The sequence below is a fragment of the Nelusetta ayraudi genome, unplaced genomic scaffold (assembly GCF_046127955.1).
Source record: "Nelusetta ayraudi isolate G7.1 ecotype Tasmania unplaced genomic scaffold, CSIRO-AGI_Nayr_v1 ptg000026l, whole genome shotgun sequence".
Classification (NCBI taxonomy): Eukaryota; Metazoa; Chordata; class Actinopteri; order Tetraodontiformes; family Monacanthidae; genus Nelusetta; species Nelusetta ayraudi.
Window position 1 is genome coordinate 5,877,058 of NW_027466076.1, and position 23,632 is coordinate 5,900,689.

Below are 23,632 nucleotides of genomic sequence, written 5' to 3' on the forward strand. Positions count from 1 at the left end.
GGGCTGGAACGGGAGACTGGCGCAGTGCAGAGACCGCATGATGCCGGAGTGAAATCTCCTGGGGATTTCTATGAGCTTTTACAATCTTAAAAAAAATCTCAGACCAACTTTAAAATGAATGAATAGAGAGAATGTGAAGGAGCGTATCCACAGGCCACATGACCGTAATATCACCATCAAAGCTACAATTCAGCCTTACAGTACTAAACAATGGCCTTATGGCATGTAGCATGGTAAGAGACAGAAGATGTACGCACACTGTGAAGAATCGAGGTTGCACAAGTCAAGGTAGTAGAGCAGGCGTGGCATCATCCACCGTCACAATTGATTGTACTTGTGTTTTGGTTGTGGTCCAACCTCCTCACCCTCCCTCCACCAACCCTGCAGCTCAAGATCCAAAAGCTTATTAAAATGTTTAAAGCATGCAGACCTACAGTGCCGTGGCTCCATGGCTCCGTGGCTTTGTGGTTTTATGGCTCTGTGGCTCCATGGTTCCATGGCTCTCTAGCACCGTGGCTCTGTGGCTCGGTAGCTTCATGGTTCCGTGGCTCCGTGGCTCCGTGGCTTCATGGATCCGTGGCTCTGTGGCTTCGTGGTTCTGTGGCTCCGTGGCTTCTGTGGCTCCGTGGCGTCGACCCTGCAGTGGCCCTGCGACGCTGCCTCCCTGCAGCCTCATTATCGGCCCTGAATGCCGAGAGGAAGGAGTGGGCTGAGTGACGCCTTTCTCCCCTTTATAAATCAGGCTTTATGAGTTGACATAGTATCGTTTGTGCATCAGGCCGCCCCAACGCCGAAACAATTCAAAGACCAGTTTGTTGGCCCGTCTCTCCTCGGCACAAAGCAGCTCTTTCAGCTGCAGTCCGTCCGTAGGAAGTCAGGTTTTGTTTCAGTCTGAGTCTGTTTGACAAAGCTTTACTCTCACAGCGCTGCTTCTTTTCCCTGCTGGACACTTTACTTACAACATTACTTTAAGTGATTTCTTTTTGTTTTCTGTTGTCATTTTTAATTTGTCCATCCATCCATTTTCAATACCCACTTCTTCCCGAGCTCAGGATCACCAGGGCCTACTGGAGCCTCTCCCAGCCGTCATAGGGTGAAACTTTTAATTTGTAAATGATACATTTTATTTTTCACATTATGTATTTTTCTTTTTGAGTTTGCCACTTTTAACGTTGCATTTGAACTGATGTAAATAACCAATATAAAGCACATTGGACTCTGAATTATTTGTGCTGCAACTTGTGTCTCGAGAGTCTTTAACCACAAGCAGATTTTATCAGTGGATGGTCACCCAGAACAAAGGGCCAATAGGTTTGAATAGTTATCGTTACTTATGTGATGAATACTACAAAAGAGGATTAGGGCCACAAAAACAGTAAAAAAAAATATTACAGGAAGGAGACTTTTATTCAATTTGAGTTTTAATTTTATTTTAAGTTTTAAGTTGAAATTTCGTGAAAAAAGTCAACGTAAAAAAAAAATAATAATTTTGTGAATAAAGTAGAAATGTCATTAATAAAGTCAACGAACTTGTGAAATTGTACTCTATTATTATTTAGTTCAGTAACAAGGAAATCCTTGCTCCTCTGGCACACAAACACAGTGTGGTAAGTATTAGGACATTGAAATTTAAACTTTATTCTCAAATTGGAAACGTGTGGCCCTAATCCTCTTCTGTAGAATACAGACAATATTTTTAAACAAGCGCTTGATTAATTTGACTACTTCCAAAATACTCTGAAAGATCTTGTTCAGGAAAACTAACTGAATAAAATGCAACGCTGCTCCTCATTTAAACAATTGTTATTTTTCCACTCCCTCTTATTGTCATAGACAGCTTAATATTTACCCAAAGTGCCAAGGGGTTGTAAATGGGTGACCTACTTTAATGTTACCTTTCCACTTGCGTACTCAAGCGAAGGAACAGACAAAGAGCAGTTCCTGTTTCCTGTTACTCGTGCGCTGAGCTCATTGTAACTGACATTCAGAAGGTGAGCGTTTGTGTGGAGGAAGTGGAGGATATTAAAGACTCTGCAATGGGTAGAAACAGATCTGTGAAGATGGACAGGACTCAATCCAGAGCCTTAGAGACAAAGTAAGTAGACTAATTCAAACTCACTGTGTTATACTAATGACAGACTGTGATACAGACAGACAAGATTGTTCATATTTATTGAGCCTAGAGTGCAAAGGCTGTTGTTGTCTTCAAGAAAACTGAAACAAACCTTAGGACAGTCAAACAAATGCAGCGACTCATAGAAATCTATGAAAGATGAAAGTGCCACATTGTGAAAGTGTGTGTGCGTGTGTGTGCTTTTGCAGCCATCGGAGGAGAAAGAGGAAGAGATCAGAGTCTCCGAGCGGCGAGTCTCTGAAGAGTAACCACTCCAAAAACATGATTATAACCTTCAACCATGAACCTGGGTCCTCTGCGGCAAAGTAAGAAGACACATCTTCATCCACCGTTTTTGCACCAAGTGCCAGATTCAACGCAGCAACTAAACTCGACACGGTTGTGCGGTAATTGTGCAGCAATGGAGTCGCAACCTGTTGTGTGTGACGTGAAGTTGTGCACATGGCTGCGTTTGGCAGTGTTGAAAGACTCGACCGGCTGCAGCTGCTGCTACTGCAGCGTCTTCAGTTGCACTAGTAAGAACGAGGGAGGTGTTTTCTGCAGTTTTTCATATTGCTGAGCAAAAGCAGAGAAATAAAGTTGGGCTGGAAATATTGTCTCACTTTTGGTAGGGTCAGTTAAAATAATGATTCACATTCCGAGACTTAATCAGCGAACGCTTAAATTTCAGACAGGGTCACTTTGTCGAAATTAACAAATTTTATTACACTAGCAAGCACGTTAGGTTTGGCGGTATGGTTCTGTTGGCGGTATGGTTCTGCTTGGGTGCCCCTCCACCCCTACCACACGCTTCCCGCCCTTCACGAGCCATCGTGAACAAGATCGTGACAAGATTCGAAGAGCATCGTTATATGCCACCTTAATTTTAACCTTGTTCATTTAATCTAACTGTGGATTCACCATAGGTGTGATGTGTATAATTGAGTGCAGTAAGTTCAAAAAAGAGCTGTTTTTGCATCACTGGCAAATGCTCTCCATAGAAAGAAAAAGGGGAGTCGTGGTTGTGTGGAGAAGCAGCTGCCCCAGGCCCAGTCTGATCCATCAGGAGAATTCTCATGTTGTCCATGTGGATCAGGATGGCAAACTGCCTGGAACACGGAACCTGCCCAGAGTAAGATTGTCCACTAGAACATGCTCAGATCCTTATTCCATCAATATAAATAGATATTAAAACAGTCAAAATCACAATATCCAATACATGGGAATATTGTTGTTTTTTTCTAAAAAAAAAAAAAACCTTTGCTCTCTTCCAGTGGATGATGTTCCGCAGGAGGTTTTAGACCAACATAAGATCAGTCTGAAGAGGAGATGTGAGTGTGTGACTGAAGGAACCAATGAAGGAAACAAGGAAACCCTCCTCAACAGCATCTACACTGAGCTCTACATCACTGAGGGATTCAGTGAGGACGTCAATACCCAACATGAGGTCAGGCAGCTGGAGACAGTTCCCAAGACCAAGAACCACCTCCATGACACTCCCATCAGGAGCAGCGACATCTTCAAAGCCTTGCCGGAGCAGCAGGGACGCATTAAAGTGGTGCTGACCAGCGGCGTAGCTGGAGTAGGGAAAACCTTCTCAGTGCTGAAGTTCACTCTGGACTGGGCCCAGGGCCTGGAGAATCAAGACCTTCATCTGGTGATCCTGCTGTCGTTCAGAGAGCTCAACTTGGTCAAAGGGCAGCACTTCAGTCTTCTGGAGCTGCTCCGTGTTTTTCATCCAACATTACAGAAGCTCACAGCAGAGAAGTTGGCTCTCTACAAAGTTCTGTTCATCTTCGACGGCCTGGATGAAAGCAGACTACCACTGAATTTTAGGAGCAATGAGATTGTGACTGATGTCACGCGGAAAACTTCAGTCAACCTGCTGTTATCAAACGTCATCCAAGGAAATCTGCTTCCCTCGGCTCTCGTGTGGATAACATCCAGACCTGCAGCAGCCACTCAAATCCCTTCACAATGTGTTGACAGGGTCACAGAAGTGCAAGGCTTCACTGATGCCCAGAAAGAGGAGTATTTCAAGAGGAGGTTCAAGGAAAAAGAGGTGTCCAAAAGTATCATCTCACACATCAAGGCCTCCAGGAGCCTCCACATCATGTGCCAGATCCCGATCTTCTGCTGGATCACTGCCAAAGTTCTAGAGCACATGTTGATCACGAAGCAGAGAGGAGAGCTGCCAAAGACCCTGACTGACATGTACTCACACTTCCTCCTGGTTCAGACAAAGACGAAGAAGAAGAAGTATGAAGGTAGAATTTCAAATCTCCTGACAAATGTGGCATCTTTTCTGTCAGGCAAGTCAAAGAGGATGAACGGACTGACAAAGGATGACCAGGAGGGTCTTCTGAAGCTGGGTCATCTGGCATTTAAACATCTAGAGAGTGGAAACATCATGTTCTACAAAGAAGACCTGGAGGAGTGTGGTCTTAATGTGACTGAGGCCTCTGTGTACTCAGGAGTTTGTACAGAGATCTTCAAAAGAGAGAGCGTGGTCTTCCAGAAAACAGTCTACTGCTTTGTTCATCTGAGCATTCAGGAGTTCCTGGCAGCAGTCTACTTCTTCCACTGTTACACCAGCACAAACACAGAGGTTCTAGGACATTTCCTCCAAGAATCTTACCATGGTGCTGAACATAGGCTGGACAGCTTTCTGAAGAGAGTCATGGAGAAATCCCTGCAGAGTCCAAACGGCCACCTGGACTTGTTTGTTCGATTTCTTCATGGACTCTCTTTAAAATCCAACCAAGGACTCTTAGGAGGCCTGCTGGGTCAGACAGACAACATGCCAGAAACCATGCAGAGGGCCATCAACAACCTGAAAGAGATGAACACTGATGGCATCTCTCCTGACAGAAGCATCAACATCTTCCACTGTCTGGTGGAGATGAACGATCAGTCGGTACATCGAGAGATCCAAGAGTTCCTCAAGTCAAAGAACAGATCAGAGAAGAAGCTCTCAGAGATCCAGTGTTCAGCTCTGGCCTACATGCTGCAGATGTCAGAAGAAGTTTTGGAAGAGTTCAACCTTGATTACAACACAACAGAGGAGGGAAGATTACGACTGATTACAGCTGTGAGGAACTGCAGAAAGGCCATGTAAGTGAATGTGCAGATGCCTCCCAGGTACAGCCCACCAGAACCTCTTTAGAAGCAGATCCATTCCATTCACTTATTGCCAGATGCTCTTTGCTTGGTACCTGACTTTCAGGCACCGACCTGTAGAGGGCTTCCCAGTATTGACTTGGCTTGCTTCTGGTAAATGCTACAGCCTTCTGTCCCTGGCCATGAGCGTTCCTTGATCTCCACCTGTGTGTGGCAATCAGACATTTCACCACTTTGGCTTTTCCCTGTCCTGCTAGTTTGTTGATCAGGCTGGATTTGTCTGCCTCAACCTCAAGCTTGATCCCTTTTAATTCCAGTGGCTCTGAACGTCCCCTTGTGAACAAGGTGTACCCACCTGAACCTAACCTACCTGCTTCCGCTTCATCTCCTCCTTGCAAAACGTCATCTTTTAGAATCTTGTGATCAATAGACGACCAGCTGACTTTTTTCTAAATTGGTTTTCGCTCACAGTTACAAGTTGAGTTTTTCCTTATCTTCACTGCAGACTCTCTGACAGCGGACTCTCAGCGACCCCATGCGAAGTTGTTGCCTCAGCACTCAAGTATGACCCCTCCCATCTCACACAACTGGACCTGAGTCGGAACAAGAACCTGCGGGATTCAGGAGTGAAGCTGCTCTGTGCAGGACTAGAGAGTCCAAACTGCAGACTGCAAGTTCTGAGGTCAGCTCTGGGTTTGTTCTCCTCATTTTCATCCAGGCACAAAACAAGGTTTTGTAAAGTTTATTTATGTATTTATTTTTTGTTCTCCAAAGCAGCTTATCATTTTTAAATATGGTATCACGCACATATTGCAAACATCTGCCTTTGTCTCAGAAAATATTGTCAAGACATTGTAATGATGCATGCCAAATGCAACAATGTGACAATAACATGGAATGTGAATGAATTATTTTTAAACTAATTTTAATCTTGATCACTTATTCTTCATTCAGACTGACTCACTGCAGCTTGTCAGCGGTCAGCTGTGGTTCTCTGGCCTCGGCACTGAAGTCCAACCCCTCCCACCTCAGAGAGCTGGACCTGAGTGACAACAAGCTGCAGGACTCAGGAGTGAAGCTGCTCAGTGGTTTTCTGCAGAGACCAAACTGTAAACTGAAGACCCTGAGGTCAGTCCAGTATTCATTTTACTAAGGATCTGTGGTGTTTAGCGAGGAAAAATGAAAAATGAAAAATCTCCAAACCTGCACAGCAATATAAGTTTTAACTGACTCATTTCCCAAGTAGGTTATAAAAGAAAATTAGAAAACTCAGCCGAATACGTCAATTTAATGTGGATCGTATCTTCATGTCTTGTCTTTCTCTGTGGCATTATTTATTTAAAAAAGGAAAAAATATTAACGTTCAACTTACTGATCTGACCAAACTGTCTTTTCTTTTTCTTTTTTACTTAAGAATGATAAATAATGAATAATTCAAGAAAATGTTTATCTTAGATTGAGAAATAAATTATTCTCAGTGTGACTTATTTCTTCTGTATTGGGTGCATTTTTAAACAGGTGCTGAAGTGCTTTGCTTGCATGTACTGCAATTTCAAAAGTGAACCTTTGTAACTCTCTCAGGCGTACTAAACACAAACACACAGAAGAATACTGCAGTAGTGGCATTAGACAGTGTGAACTATGCTACATCATTTATTCTTTGTCTAGACTGTGGCGCTGCAGCTTGTCAGAGGTCAGCTGTGGTTCTCTGGCCTCGGCGCTGAAGTCCAACCCCTCCCACCTCAGAGAGCTGGACCTGAGTGACAACGAGCTACAGGATGCAGGAGTGAAGCTGCTCTGTGACTTTCTGCACAGATCAAACTGTAAAGTGGAGATTCTGAGGTCAGAAACAAGTCATGCTTTGTGTTGAAATTAATAAGATGTGAAAGAATGGCAAATATCGCAAGGTGGAAAGTAATCCATTGACTAGAATCTGCAGTGTAGACACTTTTTGCCAGTCAACATTAAAATTAAATGAACAGACAGTATGACGTGTCGGAAAATGGTCTAATTTTGGCAACCAAACTGTCTATTTAAGTCATTTTTTCTTGTAAATTCTGAAAGACATTTACTCTGGGAACCTGTCAGTGTCCTGGGCCAAAGCAACGCCTTCGTTTGTTGGTGAATTGAAGATGATATAAACTAGGACGACAAAGGGTCAGCTGAACACTCACTGGGCACTGCTGCACTCACCCTTCTGTTGCTGCAGCACCTGTTTCTACATCATCTGGAACGCATTTCATTATACTGACGGGCTGCATAAGACAACATTTGAAAGGACGTGAACTAACATGCGCCTGCCAGCAGAGGCTGGGAGTGGACACACATTGCCACCAGCCACAATGACATCACAAGCAGAGATCTTCTGCCCTCTACAGGCTGCACCTATTGGCTCCACGCCTTCCCAGTTTTAATATCCAAACACTCTGCACCTCTGAAGACCTGAGGGATTTGCTTTAAAAGAGTTTCAGTTTTTAAAAGTTAAACTCAATCTCCAGATTCACAATCAAGATTGATTCTAATCGACGTGGTTCATTCTTTGATTAGACTGAGGGAGAGCGGCTTGTCAGAGGTCAGCTGTGGCTCTCTGGCCTCGGCGCTGAGGTCCAACCCCTCCCATCTCCGAGAGCTCAACCTGAGTGACAACAAGCTGCAGGACGCAGGAGTGAAGCGGCTGAGTGACGTTCTGCACAAACCAGCGTGCAAACTGGAGACTTTGAGGTCAGTTCACTTTTCTTATGGAAGCTTCAAAGCAGCGATGAGACGCAGCTCCCCTCCTCCTCCCAAATTAACATTAAAGAAGGGAATAAGTGTCAATATCTGGTTAGCGAACTACAAGGGCAAAACCAATCAATTTTTAGTATCTAAAATCAAAGTAGGAGAGGAAACCGTGGCTGGGGGTGAGTTTCATACTCTCACTATTTAAAATGTGGCTTTTCATCTGTTGGTTCTGCCTGCGTTCCACTGCCACAGTTATCGTTATCTTCAAAGAGGTGCGGTCTAACCACAGGATGTCACTGTGAGCCAGAGTCGTATTGAAACTAAGCACCCAACTGTAATGGCTGTGGGAGTTTTTGCAACCAAGCTTATAAAGTGGCATTTAGCTCTGGAAATTCCAAGGCGGGTTCTCCGCACTGACGATGACCGAAGTCAAGGAGTGGTTCCTGCTGCCGGAATACAGAGGACCATCTTTCATTTCTTCCTGCGCATCAAAGACACACAGTCATTAAAGTAGAGGCGAGCAAAATGAGGTGGTGACACTGGCAACCAGCATGGAAATTATTCACTCACGACGAAATGATTTACTCACGACAATGAGGGAAGGATATGAAAAGTGATGCGCAGTGATGATGACTTCACATCAGGCCAAAAGGGACCGTGCCTTGGCCAAGTAGCCAGGGCCGCATCATCCATTGGAGGCATAGTGACGGCACCGTCAACTGTCACGTGTTCACTACTTCATTTGAGGAATTGCACAGGGAGGCATTAAAATGAATAAAATAAATACATATTTTGATTTGAGAACTAGGTTTAAATGTATTCAACAATATATTTAAAACACTCCAAGGTTTTTAAAATGTTTTTTAAAAGATACTAAAGCACATAGACTGATAAAGATGATTAAATCAAAAAAAAAATACATATATACATATATATATATATACACACACACACACACACACACACACATATGTTTAAGAACGGGTAAACATGGAAGATGTTAACAAAAAAAACTTTTTTAAGCCTGTGTGGAACATACAAAGCAATGACAACAGCAGTTATTATAATTAGACGGTGGGGTGGCTGAGTTCTCATAGGGGAGGCTGACTGTCCCACACTTTAAAACCCACTGCTTTAAAGAATGTAAGAGCTTGCTAGTCAATCTAAGTTCATGTTTCATGTGTTACTTAATAATCACAGGACTGAAAACAAAGAAAAACAACACATTTTTAATAAAATATTTCATTTATATTCATTGGTTGTGATTTTTTTTTTTTTTTTTAAAGCAAATTGAATACTACAGAAAAGCAGACAGGAAGTAGAGTGCAGTGTGTCAGTGGTTCTATGACATTTCTTCCCTATTAAGACTGATTCGCTGCAGCTTGTCAGAGGTCAGCTGTGGTTCTCTGGCCTCGGCGCTGAAGTCCAACCCCTCCCACCTCAGAGAGCTCAACCTGAGCAGCAACAAGCTGCATGATGCAGGAGTGAAGCGGCTGAGTGACGTTCTGCAGAGACCAAACTGTAAACTGGAGACCCTGAGGTGAGTTCACTCTGTTCACATCAGAAATATTCCCCATTAAATTTACCCCTTTGTTTGTCATTCTTGTTGAAAGTTCTTCCGGCAGAAAAAGGCTTTTTCCACATGTGATGCTGTAATGGTCACATGAGGCAACCACTGCAAAACAGATGATCCATTTTTCAAAGGACACAGATGACACAGCTTAATGAAACATTGTTGTTATACTGTTATTTTTGATTTTGAGTATCATTTTAAACACACAGCAGTAGAACAGTTGTGTAGTTTCTCTGCTGTTTCCAGAGGTGACAGAGAGATCCCAGCATGTGATTGATTTGCGTTGTTGACATATAAGACGTACAGTATATGGCAACATGTCTTCTTTTATTCAGATTGAGGATCTGCTGGTTGTCAGAGGCTAGCTGTGGTTCTCTGGCCTCGGCGCTGGAGTCCAACCCTTCCCATCTCAGAGAGCTGGACCTTAGTGACAACAAGCTGCAGGACTCAGGAGTGAAGCTGCTGAGGGGTTTTAGGGATCGTCCACGTTTCAAACTGGAGACTCTGAGGTCAGCGCTGCTTTGAATTCAGTTCATGGCAGTTTCAGCCACATTAAATCTGATAATGTCTCATTCCAGCTCTGAGAGGAGGACGGTGACACTCAGCCAATCAGATCCATTAAAGTTCTGCTGTGATTGCAGTTGGTGTAAGGGTGACGGACAGTGTGGACACTATTCACTAACCTGCCCCGCTATCACATCTGATTTCAAACTGTTTCTTCTGGAGTTTGACACATTTGTGTTTTTCTCCCAGCTTAGCTTCAGCCCAACAGACATTGAACGTAACATTAAAATACTTCCATCTGACTGAGAGTCTGGTGCTGATCGGCAGCAACTGCATGAACGTCCCTGTTGCTGCATTGATGATGCGTTTTAGTACTAACCTGCGAGTCCTGACTTCTGCTGTCTCTCTTCAGCTGCTGATGGCGTCTTCATTTTGGTCCTGACCATACTGACTGGGCTATCGAGGTAAAGTGAGGAGAACGCCACCTAGCAGTGACCGATTGAATGACACAGTCGCCTGACTCCACCTCTCCTGGACACTCAACATCCTGCCTCCTACACCTGCAACATGGACTGATTGTTTGGTCTCAGGTCAATTTTTTAAAGTGACTTTTCATATATATATTATTTTGTTGTACATCATTTTTATTACAATATTTTTAACGTAAAATCACACTTATCTGTAACTGTTTAGTGTAAACTGAACTGTCAACAAACTGTGTTTGTGTTCGAAACTGATTTAACATTTCTGTGGATTGTATGTGAGGATCATCATGGAACATCAAATTTATTTGTATCTCTCCACTCAAAAGACAAACTGCACATGTGCTGAGTCTCCCCAGTGACGTTAAGAAAATTAATTAATCCAACTCACTACACTTATTTTTATTATTATTTTGTTACAAAGACCCAATTTCTACAGTATCAGCTAAAACTATTTTTGAAAAAAATGTCCACAGCCAAGTATACACACAACAACAGTGTAACACATCTATGTATATTAGTATTGTAAAATGTAGTTGAAATTTGTAAGAGCAGGTGAAAAAAAGGTTGCGTAAAGTTGTTTCATTGTGTTTTGATGGCATGCTAAAGTGCAAAGGTCAGAATAAAATCATTCCAAGTTGTGCGACAGAGCCGACAGACTGCACACTCAGCATGTGTGCAGTCTTGCATGAAAACTGAACACAACAGGCAAGAATGTCAAGTGAAACTAGGCTTGCCAACTCCTAGAGTTTCAAAAACGGGACATCTCGGAATTCTCGCTGAAGTCCCGAAGACCCTGCAGATATTCAGAGCCATATCTTCTCCCAGGGTTACGGCCCAGTAAGAACATTCTGTGGGTTGGGGGGGGGGGAAATTCCATTGAGGCTTTGTTTTTCTTGTGATGGAGTTGTGCTTTGCTTTGCTTTGCTTTGGTTCTTCATAAAGTATCAAATGGGAATACTGAGAAATGATTGAATTATCTCTTGAACAACTACGAGAAGTCTTGCGATGTGAATCACTGCTAGAGTTGCCACCACCTGTCCCGTTTTCCCGAAGAATTGTTCTCTTTTTTTCACCACATGTACCGGGAAAAATAAAATCTCTCCCGGGACCAAATTTGTCCCGTTTTTTAGGGAAAATGACAACAACAACAACAACAAAAAACTAATTTGATTTCCGTCTGTGGTCTAGATAGGGTTGCCAACCCTCCCGTAAAATACGCGATTGTCCCGTAATGAACTGCTACGGGACGCACTTGACTTTGTGCCGTATATTTCGAGGACGTCCCCGTCGACCATAAAACAATGGGGACTCCCCCCACCTCTATCCCCCGCGAGATGTCCTGGTAAACCGCCTCCTACACGCCGCCCCCACTGCAAGAACACCTACACTCACGACGTTGGTTTTTGCTAGCATGTCGTAAATGACTTTTCACAACAATTCTAGTTGAACGTTTTTTAAACGGACACGGTCCTTTTTTCAAACCACCGACTGACTGACTAATGCTTTTACTTGGTCAACGTCAGGTGGAAAACTTCTACTTCCGGTTGTTGTTGTTTTTTTTGTTTTTTTTTTCCCCCCACCTGACGAGCACGAGACGCGACGTCACGAAGGTGCTCGCGCAGAGCGCGAGTGGAGTCTTTGAAATGAGGAAGTAGAGATTTAGTCTCTACACGGGGCTCATTAATTTTCTTCTAATACAGTTTGTGCGGTTTGCTTCGCTCACGTTCACTGCAGCAGCGTGTCCGTGAACGCATCACCGCATTGGGCCGGTTTGTATTCGCTCCTCCCGAACCCGGTTTTCAGCTCGTCCGGTCCTCAGATGGAATCTGCAGGTAAGAGGTGCAGCAACATTGAACACAGATCAATACTGCAGAGCAATCACTGCAGGTGATCAGAACCCGTCGAGAATCCCACAAAAATGAATGAATGAATAATGTGATTATCTTAATCATAAGAAGCTGAAGGTTTCTAAAAATCGACAGATTAGGAGTGACTGAGTTTATAATCCATCATAAAAACACAGCTTCTGATTTCTCCTTCCTCGTTTGCCTCCCTGTATGTAATTCATCAACCATAACTGCTTTGTGAAGACGTTAACTTAAATGTGCCACCTGGTGTCACTGGAACGACTTTCTCACGTTCAACTTTTAGAATGTTAATAAGTAATTCATTTAATTCCAACCTGTTTCAAACTAAGATTGGAAACATTCATATATTGTAAATAGAAGATTTAAATTTAAATTCATGACCTTGTAGCCAAGATTTAGTTCAAATTAAATATAGACACATTTTTATTTTTATTATTGTATTTATTCATAAAATATTTGCTTTGTTGTTGTTTTAATGACTGTCATTAGCTATCTGAACGGTGTGAGCAAGTGTTTTGGCTTTAAGCGTTCATTGAAAAAGTGAAAGTGCCGTTTCATTGGTCAGACGGTGTGCGGGGGCGGGACCAAGGCAGCATGCGGCGCTCCCCTCTGGGCGCCATCATGAACCAGATCCGCAGGAAACGCTCGGTCACCGACAGGAAGCCGCTGGTTCGCTTCCTGTCCTGGGGTTCGGAGAGGATCCCCGAGGATGGAGAGTCAGGTGCGGCGCCACCTGCTGGCGGTCAACCTTTGAGGCCCCACGGGTGTCAACTAAACTGTGATCTCACTCTGGTTTCATGCAATGTGTTCAGCGAATGACTTCAGATTCTTCTCTGTGTGCCTTGCAGCCGTCGCCGTGGCAGCGGAGGGCGAGCGTGAGCTCGGCTGGGGTCGAGTTCGTCTCTTCCTGCACCGCCTGGGGAAGACGGCCGACAGCCGCAGCCTCAGCCTGGCCCACTGCGACCTCACCGCGACAGACCTGCTGGAGCTAGGTGGCTAACACCAACCCTGGCCCTGTGACAGTCAGGAGAACACACTATTAATGAGCTCAGCCAGGGGGCGCTAACGGTCTGACTGGTGGGCCACAACCAGTAGAAGAGTTGAGTCAGGGCAACTGGACAGGTTCTGGTTCCTGTGACGTTGAAGAGGTTCGAGAGGCCAAACCTCTTCAACATCACAGCAACCAGTCCAGGTGTCCTAACTTAACTCTTCTACTTTAGGATCTGTAAAAAAATCTTCTTCATCATCAGAAGTTCCTCTGTTGTTCCTCTGACGTTCACGCTACTAGCAGCATCACTCCTGTCTCCCCTCCAACAGGGACGCTGCTGCAGTTCCTGCCTCAGCTGGAGGAGCTGGACATCTCTTGGAACGAGCTGATTGGTGGATGCCTGCCAGCGCTGACCTCCCACCTGCGGCTGCTGGGCGGGATCAGAGCGCTGAGGCTCTGCAGCTGCAGGCTGAGCGCTGATGACCTGAGCGCCCTCGGTGGGTCTCTGCTGATGACGCTGTATACACACTGCATACACACTGCCAGCCAAGAGTTTGCACTCGTACTTCTGATTGAATGGCTTCATTTTCATCATCTGATCTGATCTTCTGTGTTTGGAGCAGGCGACGCTCTGGGTTGCTCGGCTCTGCTGGAGATCCTGGACCTGTCCTGGAACACCGGCGTGGGCGGAGCTTTGCAAAGCCTGCTGGGTAAACTCCAGCCTTCGCTGCGGGAGCTCCACCTGGTGGACTGCCGCCTCTCTGCGTCCGACGCTGCCGCTCTGGGTACCAACATGAATCCACGCCTGCTTCCATCTGGGCAGCCGCTGCAATTCCCCCAGAATTCCACTAGGAACACTGTAGCAGTGATTGTGGCTCTCTCTCTCTCTCTCCACCTCTCTCTGTCTCTCCCTCTCTCTACCTCTCTCTCTCCTCTCTCCCTCTCTGTCTCTCTCTGTCTCCTTCCCTCTCTCTCTCCCTCTCTCTACCTCTCGCTCTCTCTCTCTCCCCCCTCTCTCGACCTCTCGCTCTCTCTCCCTCTCCCTCTCTCTCTCTCCCTCTGTCTCCCTCTCTCTCTCTCCCCTTCTCTCTCTCTCTCCCTCTCTCTCCCTCCCTCTCCCTCTCTCTCTCTCCCTCTCCCTCTCCCTCTCTCTCTCTCTCCCTCTGTCTCTCTCTCTCTCTCCCTCTGTCTCCCTCTCTCTCTCTCCCCTTCTCTCTCTCTCTCCCTCTCTCTCTCTCCCTCTCCCTCTCTCTCTCTCCCTCACCCTCTCCCTCCCTCTCTCCCTCCCCCTGTCTCTCTCTCCTTCTCCCTCTCTCCCTCTCTCTCTCTCTCCCCTGTCTCTCTCTCCTTCTCCCTCTCTCTCTCTCCTTCTCCCTCTCCCTCTCTCTGTCTCCCTCTCTCTCTCTTTCCCTCTCTCCCTCTGTCTCTCTCTCTCCTTCTCCCTCTCCCTCTCTCTCTCTCCCTCTCTCTCTCTCTCTCCCTCTCTCCCTCTGTCTCTCTCTCCCTCTCCCCCTCTCTCTCTCTCCCTCTGTCTCTCTCTCTCTCTCCCTCAGGTGGGATGGTGTCTGTCCTCCCGTCGCTCTGCGTCTTGGACCTGTCTTGCAACCCTCAGCTCTCTCAGGACGTGGCTGCATTCAGCCAGTTTGCCGCCGCTCTCTCTCAGGCTGCATCCATCACCACGCTGCGTCTTCACGCTTGCGGCCTGACGGCGGACAGTGTGGACGCTCTCGGTGGGGGATTTTTCTTTCCTGCTCTTCTTCCTCTGTACATGACAGGATGTAATTTTTGGCTGAAAGTGGGACAGAGGAGAAGTAATGAAATGAAGCCCCCCCCCCCTTGTGTTCTCCAACTTCCTCCCACTGTTGAAAAACGTGCTTGTGAGGCGAAGTGAAAACTCTTAAATGATGGAAACAGAACTGTTTCTTCTCTGACTGGAGATGTTCGAGACTGTTTGATGCACCTGTTTAGAAGACAGCCCTGTCCTTCTGACTGGAGCACAACAGAAAAGAAACTCCACCATCTCTTTGTCCAGAGGAAAGTTCAGTGGCGATGCTGTGAGTGTGAGTGTGACTGGTGGTTTGTCTCTCCTAATGGTCCTGCTGTCATCCCTCCTTCAACCCAGAACAGCCGCGATAAAAAGAATAAACGGCGCCATCTAGTGGAAGACAACAGGAATCCTGTACACTGCAGAACCTCCCGAGTGCAGGACAGAAAATAAGACGGAAGAAAGAAAACTGAAAACTGTGTAATCACAGACATCTCATGCCCTCTTGTGGTAGCAACCAGTGATTACAATTTCATTTCAATTTTTCAGCTAACACAGACTTTTTTTTTTTACATCTGCTTGAAGAGAATTTCAGTCACTGTTTGAGTCAACGGAGCAATCAAACTGTAGAAGGTGCAGATAAATCAGCTCCTGGCTGCGTCTCCTTCTGCTGCCCCTGCAGGTGGCGCCCTCTGCCGTCTCCCCTCAGTGCGACACTTGGACCTGTCCGGTAACAAAGGTCTGTCGGGGACCCTGGAGCGTCTCTGCCCTCACCTGGCACACCTGGGGCAGCTGGAGAGCCTGGAGCTGCACCTGTGCTGCCTGACGCACTGCGACCTCAGCGCCCTCAGTGAGCTCCTGCAACTGACGCCTTGAATCCCTTTGCTGGCGATGTCCATTGGCCCCTAGGTGTCATGTGACTGACCCTGAACTCCCCCCCCCCCCCCCACCTCCTCCTCCTCCTCCTCCAGGCCAGGTGCTGCCCCAGTTGAAGGCGCTGACGGCGCTTGACGCGTCGTCCAATAAGGCCGCAGGTGGCGTGGTGCGTTCACTGGTCTCCGCCCTTCCTCTGGCTCAGATGAGGCAACTGCCGCTCAGCAGCTGCAGTCTGAATGAGGAGTCCTTCACTGCGCTGAGTACGCTGCTACATTGCTACAGTACAGTTAGTTAGTTAGCTGGTTAGCTAGTTAGCTAGTTGACTTTATTTCACTCATGGCTGTAGTGTCAGTATGTTGTCATTTATTTGAACAACAGATTAAAACAGTACAAAATAAATAGAGTTAAAGAAAACGTATGGATGATGACCACTAACAATATTCATTTCTATTAAGATTTTTACTAATTTTAACTTAAAAAACAAATAGTATAAATGTTATGAAACTAAATACTAAATTTCATTAAAAAAAAAAAAACGTTTACAGTGGAAGTATATAAAGTACAAATTATTGCTGCTTGTTTTGAACTGAACCACAAAAATGTTTTATTCTAACCGTCTGTGTGTGTGTGTTTGTGTGTGTGTGTGTGTGTGTGTGTGTGTGTGTGTGTCAGCCCTGGCCGTGCCACACCTGCGCAGTGTGGACCTCTCCTGGTCAAAAGTGGTCAGTGGCCGCCTGCCGCTGCTGCTCGACGCCCTGCAGCCGTCCGTCATCCTGGAGCTCCGCCTCTGCAGCTGCGAGCTCACCTCCAGCGACCTGTGTCACCTGGGTAACACACACACACACACACACACACACACACACACACACACACACAGAAAAGCCTAAAGCCTTCCCGTCCATAATATGTTCTGAGGGTTACCTTGAAAATGTTGAAAATTTCTAGATGAATGGCAACAATTAAAATGTAGATTTTAAAACTATGAAAAGAAAAAAAAACTTTCTATAAATAACTATTCTGTTTATGTTGAAACCTACCTGATCACTCATCAATAATAATATTGATCACGACTGCAGCTGTGTCCTGCCAGCGCGGCTGCCTGGCGTCGCTGCGCCTCCTGGATCTCTCCTACAACGGCCCGCTGGCCGACGACGGCTGGTCCACCCTCTTCGGCGCCGCCGCCACCGGCGGAGGCCTGGGCTCGCTGGAGGACCTGGACGTCAGCCTGCGACCTTCGACCTCCGCCAGCTGCTCGGCCTGGCTGCCGGCGCTGCTGCGCTGTGTGGCCGGCCTCCCGGCGCTGACTCGCCTGGCGCTGCAGCGCTGGGGCGGCGGCCCGGAGGAGAGGCAGCGGCTGGGCCACGCCCTGAGGGGGCGCTGCGTCCTGCTGGAGTGGGACCTCGACCCGCCGCCGGGGCTCAAAGCGGCCAATCAGGAGAGCCGACCCGAGGAGTAGCAGCCAGTGCAGAGGACTGAAGCAGCACTGATTTATTCACTCCAGACTCAAACATGAAGCTCTTTATAATGTGGGATCAAAGGAGGCTTGAAAAATGTAAAAAAAAAAAAAAAAAACGATATTTTTAAGATCACAACAAATTATATGAAATACATTTTTGTTTTATACATGCATAATTTATGAGTGAAGCAGCTGATTTCATTAATGCATTGTTTCATTGATTAAACTATTTTTCAATGATTTTCCTCATGGAAATATCTTCCCTGCTTTCTGTCAGCATCATCACTTCACGGCTCCTCTGCCTGCCCGCGTGACTCTTGTGGCTGTAACACCAGCAGATTTCACACTGTGCAGTAGTCGTAGCTCCCAGAAATGGCCAACAGATGTCGCCCCAGTCTTTAACTGTCAAGCCAGGCGCAGTTGAGCAGACATTCAGCATTTCATCTGACAGTTGACTTTAGAGAAACGTGCAGCTTTTACCATCACATTGCAAAGCAGCACAGCACGAGCATCAAGGTTTATGTTCGCACGATGTCTGCAGGTTTATTCCATGCACTGGTTTGAATGTATGTATTTAATTTCTGGAAGCTCGCACACATTCACACAATTCTTTGCTTGGTTATTTATGGTCATCTGTATACATGTATGCATTTATCTCTCTGTCTCGATTACTCATTTAGTTAATGATGTGATTCTGCTCTCATGCCACAGGATTTTATTATCTTGCCATTTTCTCTCCTCCTTCCTCCTTCTCTTCCCTCTTTCGCTCCCTCCTTCCCTCAGTTCAGCCAGGAGAACATTAACTTAATCAAACCACCCAGCAGGTAGTTGTTGATCCCAGCTGTGGGATTCGCACTCTCAGCTCACAGGTTCTACCTTTGAGTTGGAGTCCCTCAGACATCAGAAGGCCATTCACTCAAAGCTGTTCCTGCTTGTTGTTATAACCAGACAAGAACAAAAGGGAGCGGGGCTGGGGGGTGGGGATTCTGCGAACTCCTCCCCTCCCTGTGACGCTGTAGCCTCGCTCTTCACATCCTGCATCTCACACCAGACCCTCGCCACAGCAGACCACCAGGGCTCTCCGAGGACCAACGTGGATTTACTTCCTGAGGTACCACCATAGCTCTGCTCTTGCAGTGGAGCCCAGTGAAGACACTTCTCCCTGGGCCCCCAGTCCATTCCTCATCATGAGCAGAAGTCGAGTCCTGCAGCTCTCGGTTTTCCTGGTGGGACTCTGGCAGCAGGCCCACTGTGCAACCCTGCCAGGTCGTCCCTCCGCACCTCCAGAGGGAGCTGGAGTGCCCGTCCCCCACCTGAGGATGCTGTCCCTGGGTCTGGATCACCTGCTGAAGGGGGTTGAAGAACACAGCAGGACGCTGGAGAAGCGAGGCCAGCAGGGGGCGCAGGAGCTGGAGCAGGCCACCAAGCATCTGGAGGAGCTCAGCAAGCAGTCTGCAAACTGGAAGGACTCACAGGCAGGTGGGGAGCAAACAGTCTGAAAAAATAGCATTCTTTATACCGTGGTCGATGTCTTGCAGGGTCCTGCTACCCAACAGCTCTTTTATTTGGAGTCATTTTAGAAAATGTGAAGCTAGTTTCAGTGCACAGTAGGATAGTCAAACTTTTCTTTCATCTTTAGACTTCTAATTTTCATGCTAAGAAGCGTCGGATGAATGGAATGAAGGACAAATGTAAGACCTGAGGAACTTAACACATAGTTCTCGTATGTTGCAGTCTGGATGTTTCTTTCCTCTCTGTGTTCTTCCTCAGGTGAGGAAAGAGCAGCAGGTTCAGAGAGCTGGTGGCGACCGGCTGTGGAGGACCATCAGTGACCTCCAGGTGGGGCTGGATGAGCTGAAGAGCGAGCAGGGAGCCATGAGGCAGCGCATGAGTCAGATCTTTCACAGAGCCTCCGGTCTGTCTGACCTGAGATCAGCTGAGCCCAGCCTCAGAACCCTGAGAGTGAGAGCAACACCATCGCTAACAGTTCTCTTAACAACATAGAACTTTACACTCTGCTGTAGCGTGCAGAGAACTTCCCACAAAATACAAATCTGGAAAGATGCTAAAGATGCTAAAGATTAACGCATCATCACCCTCAACCTCTTGGTGCGATGTGCTATTTCCTCTCTTGTAGCTGCACGTCAATCCTGAAATGGGGTTACTGTAACGCAGCTGTTGTTGTTGTGTCGCAGCCAAAGGTGGAAGAAGTGAAGCAACGACTCGCAGCTCTGTCCGCGCTACTCTCAGCCGAGCGCAGACTGCTTAAAGAACGGCGGAGGGACATCGACACCTTGGAGAAAGAGGTGAGAGGCGAATATCACCAGGTTCTAATGTCCTAGGTCTCTCAGCTGAGGTGTGTAGTTGTAGTTTAGATTGTGTGAATGACCTGAACACATGAGGGCCAGCTTGTAACTCATCAGAGGCCGTGGCAGAGAGACTTTTGTCTTTGGTGGGTCTGACGTTAATTTGTCGGAGGGTGATTTCATAATCTTTCCATCATCCCAGCGAGGTGCAGCCATAGTGAGGAGATCACAGTGATCAGAAAACAATAGAGTGTAATGTAAAATAAGAAAGAAGGGGAGAGGAGGTGAATTATTGTGGAAATGCAGCCTGGTATTAAATCAGCAGAGACTCCCAGCGCTGGGTTTGGTTTATCAAAGAGCAGATCTTCATGTCTTCTGTTTGTTTTAGGTGTCCCAGCAGCACTGAGGTCAGATCCTGACTCTGTCCCCAGCACACAGCTGTGTCAACATCCCTCCATCCCCAGTGCATCATCGCCATGCAGAGCGGCTCTGCTGGTCAACCAGAGAAAAGTCTGAATTCAAACTCAGCACCCACACCAAGACAGTCAGTCCCGTCAGTCCTGTCAGTCCTCACAGCAAGATGTGTGTCATGTACATTCACACTGTGCAACAGGTTGTGTTCAATGCACTGTCGGCTGTTTGTTCAGTAATAAAACTGTATTGCCCAGTCTCTGACTGTCTCAGTGTCAGGAGTGACAGTGGTGGAGAACTGGCTTGGAAAGATGATTCCACAGTTTAATTCAGGAAGCTCGCACCCAATCAAGCAGAGAGTTTTGCTTGGTTTGGTTTTAATTGTGATACTTTGTTCAAGGGGCCTTATTATTATGGCCATTTCCAGATATAATCAATTCATTTTGGTGGTTTACTGCCAACATAAAAACGATCACTCAACAAAGCTTTGCTCTGTTGAGTGATTTAACCTGGCGTTTTCTCATCATCCGTATCAAAGTGTGTCCAGAGTTCAGGCTCAGCTCACTGAAATGTTTTCAACCATGTGAGAATCACCTCTCACTTCACGCACGAGACAAAACGTTAGTGTTGCCTTCGCCAACTTTTTTCTTTCTGAAAATAACAAATTGTGTGCACAACATAAACCAACAATATTTTTCATCAGCCAAATGCATACATGGAAACGCAGCTCTCTGCTGAAGTACAAAAACCATGCAGATGTCACGAGACCGCTCCCCGTGGAGCTGCTGTGCTGGTGTGAACTTCCTCCATTGGTCGCTTCACCTGAAAGCCGTGGTTGCGGCTGAAGCTCCTCCTCCTGGTGGGGTCACGAGGAGACGTGGAGCTGCTGCGGTGTTGCACCGTTCACTTGCTGTGTTTGTTGTGACTGTTCAGTGTGTTGCCACGGCGACACCGTGCAGACCATCCTGAGGAGGTGGGAGAGCGAGGAGTCTACTGCACACACAGCTGTGAACAGCCACATGATGCTGAACTACACACACACACACACACACACACACACACACACACACACACACGCAAGCAGATGAATCTCTGCACAGCTTATATAGAGTCAGATTGACTTGTCTGAGTGGTTCACATACTGCTCATTTTCCTATTAGCAAGCTTCCACAGGTTTCCACTGTCAGAGGTGGAGACTGTTGACTGCAGACCAGCAGCTGCACTGCATCTTAGTTCTTCTGCTGAGCTGAGCTCAAGCCAAATGGAGCAAAGGTTGTGTGGTGGATGTTGGAGGACAAAGTAGAGATGTGACTTCCAGACAGGACCCCACCCCATCCCCCCTCCCCCCTCCCCCACTCACCACAGTGTTCCCAAACACACCTCCAACAGCTTGAACTCTGGCCCACTTTGAAGACAAACAACAAATACAAGTGGCGACACAATACTGGTGAGAACTCAACAGTGTTTCTGAGGAGTAAATGTGTATCACAATAGTACAGAAGCCAGGTGTGAGAAGAAGAAGAAGAAGAAGAAGAAGAAGAAGAAGAAGAAGAAGAAGAAACCAAAGAAGCTGCACTGCACACCGCAGACCACCAGGGGCGTCACTTTGAACTGCAGATGGTTCATCCAGGAAGTGGGGTTAGCTGGCAGGGCTATTAGAACGGCAGCAGCACCCCCTACAGGTCAGAGCAATCCATCGCATCGTGACCTCAAGGTGACTCGTCCCTCACAGGTCAATGAAGACCGGCGCTTTCTCCAGCGTGAGTCAAAGCAAAGACTTCCTGTGCGCATCAAGAACGTTTTCGTGATGATTACCACGGCAATCGCAATTACTCTGATCACTATGATACTGTAATACTGCAGTATTGACTGTGAGGCCCACACTTGAGCATCACAGCAAGTCTCAGAGTGGACACTTTCTCAAAAAGACAACATAGAATAGAATAGAGAAGAACAGAACAGAACAGAACAGAACAGAACAGAATAGAATAGAATAGAATAGCTGGTTCTCATGGGCGATGATACTTGGTGGATGTCACAGTTCTTATCAAAGTGGCCTCATGCTGAAGCTAACAGGCTTCAGTGCTACAAGGAAATGTTTTCCACTTCATGTCAATGTGCCAACACTGTAGCTTGCACACTGTGACGACCTCTGTTGACCTCTGTTGACCAGAGGGTTTCATTTTGCTGGTTTAGTTGTTTTTATCTGTTTGAATGGTGTTTTGTTCATTTGCTTATGTGCAGCACTTTGGTAAACTTTGTTTGTTTTAAAATGGGCTATATAAATACATTTGATTTGATTTGATTTGATTTGATTCACCTCGGAGGAGGCCACTCGGTAGATAGAAGGTTTGGATCTGCAAGAATCACGACTAGAAACGACAAAAAAAAAAAAAAAAAAGAATAAATAAATAAAGAAACTTGTCATCTTCTTGGTTTGACGCTTTCATTTATTGGCCACCGCGACGCCGCGACAGATCCGCCCCCACAGCTCCACCAGCGCAGCAGAGAAGACATCATGAAGCAGGGCCTCCCACACGGCATCATTCTGATTTGATATATTTCACAGAACCGACTGAGTGTTGCTGCTTTGCATTGCCTTCCTACTGCCAGATGCAATTTATTCTTAAACATGAAAAACAAAAAAAAAAGATCAGATTTTTCAATTTTTGGAAGTCTAAATCCAACCAAGGGGGTTCAGACTTATCTAGACCTAGCCTAGGCCTGGGCTGAAATATATGTATCATTTTAAGGCTAGATTGAATACATCATCAGAAATTTAATCAGAATTTTAAATATATATATATATATACGTATATATATATATATATATATATATATATATATATATATATATGTATATATATACATATAGAATAGCTATATGTATATAAATATACATATAGCTATATATATACATATATATATATATATACATATACATATATATATATACATATATATATATATTAATCAAAGCTTTGTATAGATAAGTACAACATAAGTATAAATACAATGCATATATATATATATATATATATATATATATATATATATATATATATATATATACATATATATATATATATACACAGTATCTTCATTATATACAGTTATCCACTGCTATGTGAAGTTATTATAAGAGTAAATGCTATGTACACACACACACACAGCCTCTAATCTAGCAGTGCACTGGAAGACTGACTTCCATCCAGTGGCTCAGACTCCACAGTGACGGCAGATCATCGACTTCTGCTGGAGCCTAGTCGGTCACGATCGCTGCGAAAGAAAGACAAAAAGTCATCTATTCCTACACTGTCTCTGTAATACTGACAACAACAACAAGCCATTGTGACTCAGAGGTGTGAGGGAATGGTACAACAGGTGGGTGGAGAGAGCGAGAGCGAGAGAGAGAGAGAGAGAGAGAGAGAAAGGGAGAGAAGGCA

At 45.8% G+C, this 23,632-nt stretch overlaps 2 protein-coding genes across 2 annotated transcripts; both read left to right on the forward strand.

Moving 5' to 3' along the window:
* The first annotated feature begins 1,996 nt into the window (after positions 1-1,996).
* Positions 1,997-10,407, forward strand: LOC142889909 (NLR family CARD domain-containing protein 3-like). The gene is made up of 10 exons (XM_076028584.1): positions 1,997-2,095; positions 2,323-2,439; positions 3,115-3,245; positions 3,382-5,227; positions 5,739-5,915; positions 6,188-6,361; positions 6,902-7,075; positions 7,781-7,954; positions 9,321-9,494; positions 9,863-10,407. Exons 1-10 carry the CDS (start codon positions 2,037-2,039, stop codon positions 10,050-10,052), a joined length of 3,216 nt encoding a protein of 1,071 aa, XP_075884699.1. The 5' UTR covers positions 1,997-2,036; the 3' UTR covers positions 10,053-10,407.
* A 1,663-nt stretch (positions 10,408-12,070) lies between these two features.
* lrrc31 (leucine rich repeat containing 31) lies at positions 12,071-17,629 on the forward strand. The gene is made up of 10 exons (XM_076029327.1): positions 12,071-12,348; positions 12,950-13,105; positions 13,233-13,376; positions 13,702-13,869; positions 13,996-14,157; positions 14,926-15,102; positions 15,820-15,987; positions 16,109-16,273; positions 16,686-16,841; positions 17,090-17,629. The coding sequence occupies exons 1-10, from the start codon at positions 12,336-12,338 to the stop codon at positions 17,467-17,469; spliced, it is 1,689 nt and encodes a 562-aa protein (XP_075885442.1). The 5' UTR covers positions 12,071-12,335; the 3' UTR covers positions 17,470-17,629.
* Positions 17,630-23,632: the final 6,003 nt, after the last annotated feature.

Bases quoted from the DNA above. Each gene is read 5' to 3' on its own strand.
- lrrc31 (XM_076029327.1), top strand. The intron at 13,106-13,232 runs GTGCGGCGCCAC...TGTGCCTTGCAG, and splicing joins CCCCGAGGATGGAGAGTCAG to CCGTCGCCGTGGCAGCGGAG. The intron at 13,870-13,995 runs GTGGGTCTCTGC...TGTTTGGAGCAG, and splicing joins TGATGACCTGAGCGCCCTCG to GCGACGCTCTGGGTTGCTCG.
- LOC142889909 (XM_076028584.1), top strand. From the start codon at position 2,037: ATGGGTAGAAACAGATCTGTGAAGATGGACAGGACTCAATCCAGAGCC. The intron at 5,916-6,187 runs GTCAGCTCTGGG...TTCTTCATTCAG, and splicing joins TGCAGACTGCAAGTTCTGAG to ACTGACTCACTGCAGCTTGT. The intron at 7,076-7,780 runs GTCAGAAACAAG...TTCTTTGATTAG, and splicing joins TGTAAAGTGGAGATTCTGAG to ACTGAGGGAGAGCGGCTTGT.